The 13,409-nt window shown below is 28.4% G+C and overlaps 1 protein-coding gene, 1 long non-coding RNA gene and 1 pseudogene across 3 annotated transcripts; 1 reads left to right on the top strand and 2 right to left on the bottom strand.

The window, feature by feature from the left end:
- Positions 1-337: 337 nt before the first annotated feature.
- LOC140669783 (UDP-glucosyltransferase 2-like) lies at positions 338-5,446 on the bottom strand. Its single transcript, XM_072899896.1, has 5 exons — positions 4,906-5,446; positions 2,766-3,185; positions 1,582-1,813; positions 1,273-1,498; positions 338-1,079 (listed from the first exon to the last, which is right to left on the bottom strand). The coding sequence occupies exons 1-5, from the start codon at positions 5,308-5,310 to the stop codon at positions 797-799; spliced, it is 1,566 nt and encodes a 521-aa protein (XP_072755997.1). The 5' UTR covers positions 5,311-5,446; the 3' UTR covers positions 338-796.
- Positions 3,100-9,089, top strand: LOC140669790 (uncharacterized). 2 transcript variants are annotated; one of them, XR_012047405.1, is made up of 4 exons: positions 3,100-3,231; positions 7,683-7,778; positions 7,856-7,963; positions 8,037-9,088. It is a non-coding gene; the product is annotated as an uncharacterized lncRNA (long non-coding RNA). The 2 variants fall into 2 exon arrangements; XR_012047406.1 differs by lacking the exon at positions 3,100-3,231 and adding an exon at positions 5,780-6,048 and having other exon boundaries at positions 8,037-9,089.
- Positions 9,081-13,342, bottom strand: LOC140669789 (UDP-glucosyltransferase 2-like; annotated as a pseudogene).
- Positions 13,343-13,409: the final 67 nt, after the last annotated feature.

The following is a 13,409-nucleotide window of genomic DNA, read 5'->3' as shown; positions in this document are numbered from 1 at the left end:
CATTGAAAGTGATAAAAACTTGCAACAAATTCGAGATAACGATTAAACATTTATCACAGTACTTCAACTTAAATCACAAGCTGCACGTGTTACATCTGCAGAAATAGATTTTGATCTAACAATTTTGATATAACAATTTATGTTGATATATAAAATAAGTATATAAAAGTGGGACAATATTACAAGCTAAGATTAATGTTATATTAACGATTGTTATTGGTTCAAATTATTTATTTAAAAAAAATTTGTTTTTAATATATATATATATATATATATATATATATATAATTAGTAAAATTTAATAAATATAAATATAAATACAATATGAATTTATGAATTTATATTTATTTTTATTTACATTACGTTCAAGCCATTACGCACATGGTCGATATGAGTTTTCTGTCACATAACATTATTCTGCCAAAATTATAACTTGAATACACACAGCCTAAGGTTAACATCACACATAACATAATCTACGGCAAAATACATCATAATAATAACACATGTTAAATCAAAAAGTCAAAGTTTTTCAGAGAAATATATATGCTACTACATCAATATTCGATTGTTAAAAAAACCTATATATCTGTGTGGTTGTTCATAAATTAGATATATTTGTGATGGTTAAAAATCTGTAAAGAGAAAACTAATTGCATTTTCATAAAAAATACAATTTCTCTTTATTCTTTCTTTATCATTTAATAGAGTAATTTTTAAAAATATTACTGTGCTTTCTTAAATACGTAAATATAAATTAAAATATTTCCATCTAATAATTAATGTAATTAATAAATTAATTCTTTTTCTTTGAATGCAACGAAGCGTGATAATTTCCATTGATCATTTCCAACACGAAACGCACGATGAATACTGTAGCGATAATAATAATCGCTATACAAAGTAAAAGAAAGGCAAACACGTCGACGAGTGATAATTGCCACCAAAACAAATCCATTGCAGGCGATCGCAGGGCATCGCTACCGTATTTAATAACATATTCGATCCAATAAATAGCGGTATCAAGTGCATTTAACGGCTGATCGAGGAATTTTTGAGACAAGTTTCGAGCAGATTCTCTGAAACAAATAAATATTGAGAAAAGTATAAGCTAAGAGCTAATTTATTGTTGAAAGTGAAAAATTGATAAGAATTTGTAAAATTCGAGATAACGATCAATCATTTGTAACTGAAGATTAGATATAATTAGATATGAATGTAAAAAAATTATGCTGGTTTTTATAAAATTAGAAATATATTGTGTGCGAGTACTTGTATAGAGGATCCCACAAGACTGCGTTTAAGGCTGCGTCCATGTCTTTTTCTGTCATTTTATTTAAATCCAATTTTATGGCAACGTTTCTGGCAACGTATGCATCGATATTCATAAACTGATCGGCAAAGAGTGGTATACCGATCATTGGAACACCGTATGCTATCGCTTCCTGCGTACCCATAAGTCCACCATGAGTGATGAAGGCTCTTATCTTAGGATGTTCTACGGCAATGTTGTATTTACATATTAGACAATATAGTTCTTTATAAATTATAATTTATAATTTCCATAAAATAATCATTCACTCAATATTTTAATCTGCGGCATCCAAGGAGACGTGTAAACATTTTCAGGTAAATCGGGTGGCAATTTTTCTGGACTCGGTACCTTCATTAAAACACGCACAGGTGCTATTTTGCTTAAAGAAGTATAAAGTATATTCAGAAATTCTCGTGGAAACGTCTCAATCATTACCATCGAGCCAAAAGTAAAATAGACGAAACCGTCCTTGCTATCGTCTATCCATTTTTCCAATTCCTGCGAAAAAAAATTGTTGAGGTAAAAATAATACACATGCTCACGTTTGTTCGTATTCTACCTTTTACGTTACATCTTACATAGATGAGAATTAAAATAGAAAGAAGCGCAGTTCACATTCAGTTATTTAAGTTCGTGTTTATGTTAATAATAATAATCTAATAGATTCTATCGTTCAGATCTTACTATCGTTAGAATATTATGATATATAGAATTATAATATATAGAATTATCATGTTTAATATATTTATTGATCTATATTCAGGAATGATTCTTTCTATGAAATGTTACGTAAAAGATTTACATATATAGGTAATAACAAATAAATTATAATTTCAAAAACACCTTTCTTCGAAAAATTACCTAAAATAAAATCGAATTTTTTATTGCTTTCTCTTTTTGCAATGTCAGTTCTGTCACTGTACATTTACTTCGAGCATTGTAAATTATGAGCCACTATTACAACGCCAATCATTCATTTTGACAATTTTGACAATGAATATTAATGTAATGTTATATAAAGATATAAAATGTTATAGCAATGTAAAAATTAGTATATATATAAAACTACAGTTCTAATAATATATCTCTACTAATATGTTAAAAGTTTTACACACACATATATATATATATATTAATTTTTTTCAATTTTTAACATATTTTATTTCCTCCTTTCGAAAACCGATGTGACAAAAGCCAGCAGGTTGATCCTGCTGGAGATTTAATCTTTAAAGATTTTTTTTTACAAATATGCAAACACATAATATGCCAACTGCAAAAAAATTTGTATCCCGCTGATTCCTTAACGAATTATTTTTATAAAATATTATCAAGTATTATTAGCGTGGATTACAAAAGACTAAGCTATCTCTTATAGTATCGTACAAATCGCTATCATGTGCCATTAAATAAGTGAAAACGATTCTTATGTAAATCGAAGGAGCCGACTTACAGGTTGTAACGTTAAGCCCTCATCCTGGATATGTAATCCCCCCACGTCCACAGCAGCAGATGTTCTTGGCTGTATTCCATTTAGAGCAAAGTGAGAATTGATAAGAATCAGCGCTATCTTGGACTCTATTTCCCGTACCCCTGGCATGTCAGGTCCAAAGTGCTTTTTTATTATCTCATCTTGCACTCTCGTTAGATAATTGAAATACAACTTGTTATAGAACGTGTGCAACGTATTATACAAACGTTGCCAGAAATTCATACGACCAGTTATGCTTAAACAATTGTTCGGCACGAAAGCCAGACTCTCTGGTTGAGCGATCAGTGGAGGTAGCCACGGATATAACGATGTCGTGCTGACTCCGATTAAAGGAACGTTCAACAAGTACGCGAAGATTCCGAAGCAATGAGCACCAAAGACCTATCATGGAGCACATAAAAATAACAGATTTAAAATATTTTCCAAAGTAAAAAAATAATATTATATATGTGTAATTCAAAATAGTACGCATTTATTAAAATTTAATCGGTTTTGATACTTTCAGGCAGAAAAAGAATCGTTTATTTTTTTTCAAATGTTTCTAGACTCTTCATTTGATTTATAATGAGTTGGATAAAAAAGTGAGAAGCATTTAAATCGATTTAATATTTAATTTGTTTACTGTTTTTATTGGACAATCGCAAATAGATACATATTAAAAAAAGAATTGATTCAAACATTTATTTAATGATCTTATTTTTAAAGGTTAAAAAAATTTTATACATTGCATGCAAAACAAGATAACTAGTGGTTATTGAAGAATATTAATAATAATTGTAGTATATTACGCCGTATCGTATTATGGCTTTGTCACGTTTTATTACAGCAATTAAGACTAGTTCAAAGAGTTTCATCTTTTTACGTCAGAAGCATGACTATTATTTAAGAACACGATAGAAGCTTGAGCGAAAAAGAAGTATGTATATATGAATGAATCATGTAACAATTTTCAATTGTATTAATAAAAAAGGATATATTTTTTTTTTTTTTTTCTGACATAAAAAGGTGAATTTTTCTGAATTATTCTTAATTGCTGTAATAAAACGTAACAAAGCCTATGTATATATATATATATATATATATATATATATATATATATATATATATATATTATGGCTTTGTTACGTTTTATTATGTTTGGTTACATTTCATTTTATTTATAATTTTAATTAATGCGTACTATATTGAAAATTATATTACATACATATGTATCGTCATATTCATTTTATGTTATCGATAAAAAGAAGCATTGACAAGCAGAAAATTATAAAGAAAAAAACACGATAAAATACATAGTTGCACGTTGTTTATGCATGATTATCGGTTTATTGCAATTAAAAAAGATATATTCTTGAACAAGTTGATTTTTAAAGAATGACTTATTTGAAAGAGTGTACATTGACTTATTGAAAGAATTTACATATATTTAATAATAAAGGAGGAAAAGTACAATTAGTTTTAATACAGCATTCTCAAGTATTTTAATTGTTAGTTATGTTTTTTTAATTATTAGTTTTCTCTCTCTCTCTCTCTCTCTCTCTCTCTCTTTCTGTTTTCACTTTATTAATATAAATTGTTTATTTATAGTCATTTCTATAGCATTTTTATTTATATCAATTCACATTCTGTTATAATCTATTGCATTCTGTTGTATGTATTTTGATTAATGATTGTATTACACGGTTAGTGACTCTATTAATACCTATAATCCGAGTACTGTGACTCTTACATTTGTTCAGATTTTTCTAAATAATGCTGGTTGTTCAAATTTTCCTAAATAATACATTGCTTTTCTTTGATTTTTAGATATTAATGTTTTGCCATCTTTATTAATATACCTTTATTTATTATGACAAATTGTAAATTAAATATTTTTGTGTCAGATGCACATTGGATTATAACATTTTATTGTAAAAGGTTGAAACTAATTAAATTTTTTTTATTGTTTAATTAAATATAATTAAAGCTAATAAAATTATTAAAATTTTTTTTTCAGTAGACTAATATTCATTTTTACGAATAGCTAATATAATATAAAAAAAATTATCCATAAATTTAAAGAAATAATACAATGTTGTATACGAGATTTTTATTCACGTACTTCCATGAGCACCGCATCATACGGTGGATCTTTCGGTGGATTACGCGCCAGCTCTTGTATCATTGGATTATCCAAATTTTCGCAGAGATCATTGCCTGCCAGTGTTCCAACAGCATACACTGGATTCGTGCCCAACAAAACTTGCATAAATTCATATGACATATTGTTAACTAATACTAGAGGCGGCGTAATTTTAACAATATCGGTATAATTCGGATAAGGCTTCTTCAACGGAAAGGGACTGATCACGTCAACCTGATGACCCTTCCTAGCCAAGCCCTTGATCAATTGCTCGAACATAACGAAATGACTCTTAGCGTGAAAGGGAAAGAGTCCAAGTAAACGGTATCCATTGCAAACCAACAGGCAGGACAACCAAAGAAATATTATTTTTAACATTTGCATTTTTTTTACTCACTGCACATGAAATTGAATTCAGGGTATTTGAGATAAAGGAATGATTGATTATAAATTGTTCTCTTTTTTTAAATTTTTTATTGCTTTAATTAAAATTATTTGAATTCTATATTATTATATTTTATTTAATTTTTTCGTTTAAAAAATAATTTTACTGTTTTTTTTTAATTAATTTCATTAAATGAAAACTTCTTTAGACGGTGAGTTTTAACTTGTTGATATATTTAATCCATTTTAATTCAACTTTTCTAATTAAGCACTCACTTTTGATCAGTAATTTGTTTATTATACATATAGGTATTATTGTGGAATGAATTATATATATAATATGCACTGTAAATATTATATAATGATATGTCAACGCTTATGATATTAGCAACTATATCACTGAACATAAAATATAAGACTGACAATCTTAAATACGGATGGTTGCTTCATTGTCAGTTACATATAATATAGTGGGGATAAATGCATGAATTTAATAATCGGTGCGTGTACTAAATAATGCAATTCATTTACTTGATCTCGTATGAAATTCTGAAGTATATGCTACATAATCATTTCAAATAATGAGTCATTTAGTCGGCCTATCTTGAAGTCTTATAACTGTTGATTATTTTTATTGTGTTTCATTATCTCAATGACAAACAAAAACATTAAGACTGTCGAGTATTTGTCGAGAATCTCTAAGTGACTGTAGAGTGCCGTATATAGTGGAGCACATTGGTACGATTTTTTTTATTAGCTAAAAAGATTACTTTGCAGACAGTTTAAGATAAAAATAATAAGTTAAATTTAAAGGCTTGTTATTCTTTTTATTCTTCATGTCATAATTCAATGTGCCCCATATACGGGGATATATATTATTTTTATCTTAAACTGTCTGCAAAGTATTTTTTTTAACTTATCTGCAAAGTTATTTTTCTAAACATGAGACACATTAAAAAAGGCGTGGATACTTTAATTCTTGAGTAATTTTTAACATTAATAGATTTAAAAATGAATTAAAATTATTAAAACAAGTTATATTTAATATATATATATATATAGCATTTATTTATATATTATTTATTTTGAAAATAAAAAAAAAACATACATTTGGTTTTAATCATTACTTTAATAATTAAAAATACGAAACAATTTAAATTATATCTTTAAAAATAAAAATTTTAAAAATGAATTGAACATAAAAGTACCTTATTATCGTTTGATGTCAACAATTATATAAACATTTTTTTAATCTTTAACAATGAACTGACTGGAACAACTTGACGAATAAATTTCTATTTTAGACTTTTTTTGTATTATTTTATTGTATTACATCACAGGGGGCACATTGATACGTATCAAAGTGCCCCAGAATGCCATAAGTAATAAAAAACATATATTCAAATGAAAATAAGATATAGATTAAATATAGATTAGTTCAAATATGTGACAAATTAGTAAAAGATAGATTTTGTTCTTATCTTGTTTGATATTAATCGGATTACTATGAAAAATGATATTTCAAATACTCCTTAAAGAAATTTACCTCAGAGTACATAAAACTTACCTTTACCTGTCACAACTCGAGCGATGATTGCTGGCGTAAAGATTGCTACGAAAAATATTTATATGCTTTGTACATCCTAACGCCATTTAGGCATTAATAAATAAACTTTTTAGATATTTCTCAAACAAAGATATTACGACTGTGTCAATGTATTCCACTTCCCCCTATTGCAAATGATAAAATATATATGTATATGAAAAACATATAAAAATATTATAATAAAATGTAATTGATTTTATATTTGCTTCTAAATCATTAAACTGACTTATACAGGGTGTCCCATTTTAACTTTCACGTTCAAATCTCTCGATACCACTTGGTTTTAGGAAAAAATGTTTCAAACAAAAGTTGTATGATATGAAGGGGGCCATAAGGTGGCAATGGCTTGACCTTGGATAGTCGATTGAAGGTCACGTGAAGGTCACCTCGAATTTTTTTCTTATAACTTGGAAAGTACTTGACCTAGTGGATAAGACGTTGGATTGTTACGCTATATATTGCCAGTTCAAATCTTACTTTTTAAAACTTTCTTTTGTTATAAGTTAGAGATTAAAGTCGCTAGTATTTAATTATAAACAATAATTAAATTAATTAAAACGACCTGACTAGCCAAAATCATTCAATTTATTCACATTATACACATTTCTTTTTTATTTAATCTGCATCAAAGCAAATTATTGTATCATGTTTTTCATTACTTTGACAGAAAAATTACATAATTTAGATGTAATATTATTATATATTATTATAATTATATAATTCTGTTAAAATAAAATGTCTACATTAAAAGTTTTCGATATTACAGAGTAATAAAATTGAAATATCAAGACAATGTAGAATTGACGCAGATGTAGAGCGTGAAATAATAATTGTCTTGTCTCTGCTGTTCTTCTCGATCTGAGTAAGTTGCCTCGGTTTTATTATATTGCTTTATTTTAAATTTTAATTTTAACTAAATATTTGCTTCAATTTTATCAGTGTATCCCCCCTCACGTCTTGTACCGTTTAGGACTTTAAGAGGTTTCTTGCAACAGACACTCGTGATTATCGGCTGATTGTGAGTCATGTGTTGAACATCGTGAAAATGTACGTATTGTAATTTTATTATTAGCTTCGTGTATTGTTATGTTTATTCGATTTTATTTTATGTGCGTTTTAGTCAAGTCACTGAGGAAAACTCAAAAGGAGTCCGAAACGTATGGATCATGAATAAATAATTAATCGAATTATCGTTTGAAATTATTTCACGCTCTTACATCCGCATCGGCTCTTCATTGCCTAGTTATTTTAATTTTAATACTCTGTTAAAATAATAAAAAAAAAACATAACACAATAATTCACCTGAACGCAAATTCAATTCATGCAGAAAAAATATATGATTTATAATTAATTATTATATAATGATATAAATTTGTAATTAGAATAATGAAAAATATAGTACAATAATTCGTTTTAATGCAGATTAAACAAAAAAGAAAAAGATTCAAATAAGTAATACGAATCGAACCATATGCATCGTAGTGATCAGACTCTTTCTTCAGTAAGCTACGCTTATCTATAAATCTATTCTTATAACGCGGTAAATAGCATATCAATTTTTAAATGTGTTTATTTTTTGGCGAACGCTTGAAAATTATATCGTCGTATTACTTTATGATGAAAAAAGGAAAAGATAAGATACTTTACAATACTTTATATATAGACTCGGCGAAATCGAAAAAGATTATGTCCGGTGTTTTCAAAATCTTACTTGATTTTTTTATATCAAATAGCCACAAGTAGAGATGCCAGATTGTGCGACACACACAAGGACGAACCGTGTATGTTTCACTCTCGACGTATAACTGGCGGCGACGCGTATCGCTACCAAGAGTACAGAATCTGGCATCTCTGCCCATCCAACAAATGTATATCAGATTTAGAGTCCCTATATCATACTGTCAAAATTATCATCTAATAATACACAGATTAAGATTAATATCACAAATAACGTAATTTACAGCAAAATATATCATGTTAAACCAAAGTCAAAGTTTTCCAGAGATATCCTACGTCAGCATTATCGATTGCTAAAAAAAACCTAAGACATTTGCTTATCCGAAAATCAAATATATATGATTTGTGATTATTAGAAAACTATAAAGAAAAATATAATTGTAATTTTACAAGAAATACCATTTCTCTTTATTCTCTCTTTATCATTCAATAGTGTATATTATATGTATATTATATTATTATCTTATATATTATATATTATATCATATTTATTAAAAATATAATTGTTTTCTTAAATACGAATCAAAATGTTTCCATCTAATGTAATTAATTAATTTCCCAAATAATATAATTAAGTAGTTAATTAATTCCTTTTCTTTGAATGCAACGAAGTGTGATAATTTCCATTTATCATTTTCAACAAGAAACACACGACAAATACTATAGTGATAATAATAATTGTTACGCAAAGTAGAAGAAAAGCACAAACATCGACGAGAGATAATTGCCACCAGAACAAATCCATTGCAGGCGATCGCAGGGCATCGCTGCCGTATTTAATTACATATTCGATCCAATAAATAGCGGTATCAAGTGCATTTAACGGCCGATCGAGGAATTTTTGAGACAAGTTTCGAGCAGATTCTCTGAAACAAATAAATATTGAGAAAAGTATAAGCTAAGAGCTAATTTATTTATTTATCGTTGAAAGCGAAAAATTGATAAGAATTTGTAAAATTCGAGATAACGATCAATCATTTGTAACTGAAGATTAGATATGATTAGATATGAATGTAAAAAAATTATGCTGGTTTTTATGAAATTAGAAATATATTGTGTGCGAGTACTTGTATAGAGGATCCCACAGGACTGCGTTTAAGGCTGCGTCCATGTCTTTTTCTGTCATTTTATTAAAATCCAATTTCACGGCAACATTTCTGGCAATGTTTGCGTCGACATTCATAAACTGATCGGCAAAGAGTGGTATACCGATCATTGGGACACCGTATGCTATCGCTTCCTGCGTACCCATAAGTCCACCATGAGTGATGAAGGCTCTTATCTTAGGATGTTCTACGGAAATGTTGTATTTACATATTAGACAATATAATTATGTATAATTTATAATTTATAATTTCCATAAAATAATGCCTCACTCAATATCTTAATCTGTGGCATCCAAGGGGACGTGTAAACATTTTCAGGTAACCCTGGTGACAATTTCTCCGGACTCGTTACCTTCATTAAAACACGCACGGGTGCTATTTTGCTTAAAGAAACATAAAGTATATTCAAAAACTCTCGTGGAAACGTCTCAATCATTACCATCGAGCCAAAAGTAAAGTAGACGAAACTGTCTTTGCTATCGTCTATCCATTTTTCCTGTGTAAAAAAATTGTTGAGATAAAAATAATACACATGCTCATATTTGTTCATATTATTAGCGTAGACTACAAGAGACTAAGTTATCTCTTATATAATACTATCGTACAAATCGCAATCACGTGCCATTGACTAAGTGAAAACGATTCTTATATAAATCGAAGGAGCCGACTTACAGGTTGTAACGTTAAACTCTCATCCTGGACATGCAATCCCCCCACGTGCACAACAGCAGGTGTCCTTGGCTGTATACCATTTAGAGCAAAGTGAGAATTGATGAGGATCAACGCTATCTTGGATTCTATTTCCCGTACTCTTGGCATGTCAGGTCCAAAGTGCTTTCTTATTATCTCATCTTGCACTTTTGTTAGATAATTGAAATACCACTTGTTGTAGAGCTTGTGCAGCGTATTATACAAACGTTGCCAAAAATTCATATAACCAGTTAAGCTTAAACAATTGTTCGGCACGAAAGCCAGACTCTCTGGTTGAGCTATCAACGGAGGTAGCCACGGATATAGCGACGATAGTGCTGACTCCGATTAAAGCAACGTTCCACAAGTACGCGAAGATTCCGAAACAATGAGCACTGAAGACCTATTATGGAGCACGTATTTTAAAACATGTATTATGCGATATTAGTGTAAACGTTTGTGATATTAGTTTAAATTAGCAAATATTGTTAGTAAATAATAATCTAAGATATTTAATAAAGTAAAAAAATAATATTATTTATGTATAATTCGAAATAGTATGTTTAATTTATTAAAATGAATAACGCTTATGATTTGTTTTTTGATACTTTCAGATAGAAAAAAAAATCTTTCAATCTTTTTTTTTTAAGATTATGGACTCTTTATTTGATTTATAATAGAATTGGATAAAAAAATGAGAAGCATTTAAATCAATTTAATATTTAATTGTCTAGTGTTTTTATTGAACAATCGCAAATAGATTTACATATTGAAAAAGAATTGATTTAAATATTTGTTTAATAATCTTTTTGTCTTTAAAGGTAAAAAAATTTTACACATTACATCCAAAACAGGACAATTTATGATTATCGACGACTATTAATGACAGTTGTGGATTATGTCATATTATATCAAGATTTTGTCACGTTTTATTATACCGTAATTAAAAAGGTCAAAGAAGTTCACCTTTTTAATATATGGCTATCATTTAAAAACGCAATAGACGGGTGAGCAAAAAATAAATATGTATAAATGAATAAATAATATAACAATTGTCAGTCGTATTAAAAAAAAGAATATATATATATATTACTTGGAAAGTAAAGTCTTTAATATTTACAAACAGAAAACTTTAAAATCTGATCGATTAAAAGTCGAACACGGATAGTAGTGCGTTGATTTCGCAGAAAATAATTTTTTTGCGAAACTGATAAATGCATCAGGCACATATTTTTTTGATGTATTTACCAAGACCTAGTCATATTTAAATTCTTATTTTTCAGAATTTTATAAACCTTTTTTTACCCCCCCCCCCCCCCCCCCCCACCTTGTTCTCCCTAAAAAACGTAGGCGAGGAAAAAATCGGGGCAAAGTCGCGATTCAGCGTTTTCAGATGGGAGATTTTTAAATTATTTTTCAAAATTTTTAATATACATGTATATATAAAATCAAGGACTAAGTTTGATCTATTAGTAACCAGTAGATTAAAAAATTCTGCGCTGGTTGAAGAAAACTTCCAATGTTTTTCGAAATATAAGTTGAGAAGATGTTAATGAACCATTTGTTGTTGTTTTTCAATATATTGGTTTAACTGTTAGAGAACAAAACTGGGTTAGGTTGACATGAATTTCTATATTATCAACATGCTTATTTAAACGATCTTGAATATTCGAAAAAAACATACTGGCTCCGTGTATGAGAACTTGGATTTGAATTTGAAGGTGACTTATTACGACAATGATAACGAATAAGTTTAAAGTTCAAGATAGCTCTTACGATTCATCAAAAGTGATTTGAATTTCTTAAAAATTACTACGCGTAACACACTTTAACCAAGTAGCGAGAAATATGTATATAAGAATAATGTGTGAAATTTACATAATTTGACTTTCATGTGCGTTTTTATCTCTTGACTTTTTAATGTCAAACTGTACATAGGTTGACTTATATTGTAATCTTGCGTGGCGTTTAAATTTTTTGTATGTTATTTGCGCTGAAGAGGAAATTGAAAAATCAAGTCAAAATTTTATTACTAGATTCTTTAACAAATTTGTATAATTTATTGTTTTCTTTGTAATAAGACATAATTTTGGTTTATCATATATATTAATTATTTGTTTAATTTATTACCTTATTAGCTCTTTATGCCTATTGTACTCTTCTTAATGTCCATGATCTTGTAAAGCTTTACTTATAATTTTATTAAAAAATAGAAAATCAATAAAGATGTTTGTGTGTCAGCTGCACATTGGATTGAATTAGATTTTATTGTAAAAGATGAAAAATAATTAAATCTTTTTTTATTATTTTCATTGTTTAATTAAATAAAAATATTTAAATTTTTTTCAATAGACTAATACTCCTTTTTACGAGTGGCTATATAATATGAAAAAAAATTGATTTATAAATTTAAGGAAAGAATATGATATTATATACTAGATTATTACTCACATATTTCCATGAGCACCGCATCATAAGGTGGATCTGTCGGTGGATTACGCGCCAGCTCTTGTATCACTGGATTTTTCAAATTCTCGCAAATATCATTGCCTGTCGTTGTCGCAATGCTATACGCTGGATTTGTGTTCGAAAAAAATTGCATGACTTCATATGACATATTGTTAACTAAAAATTGAGGCGGCGTAATTTTAACAATATCGGTATAATTCGGATAAGGTTTCTTCAACGGAAAGGCACTGATCACGTCGACTTGGTGACCCTTCCTAGCCAAGCCCTTCATCAATTGCTCGAACATAACGAAACGACTTTTACCATGAAAGAGAAAGAGTCCAAGTAACCGATATCCATTGCAAACCAACAGACAGGACAACCAAAGAAATATTATTTTTAACATTTGCATTTTTCACTTACTGCACATGAATTTGAATTCAGGGTACTTAAGAAATGATTGACGATAAATTGTTCTCTTTCTTAAATTTTCTATTGCTTTATTTGAAAT

Source organism: Anoplolepis gracilipes, chromosome 9 (assembly GCF_047496725.1).
Source record: "Anoplolepis gracilipes chromosome 9, ASM4749672v1, whole genome shotgun sequence".
Taxonomy (NCBI): domain Eukaryota; kingdom Metazoa; phylum Arthropoda; class Insecta; order Hymenoptera; family Formicidae; genus Anoplolepis; species Anoplolepis gracilipes.
The sequence above is the reverse complement of the archived record's forward strand: the minus strand, read 5'-3'. Positions and strand labels throughout refer to the sequence as shown.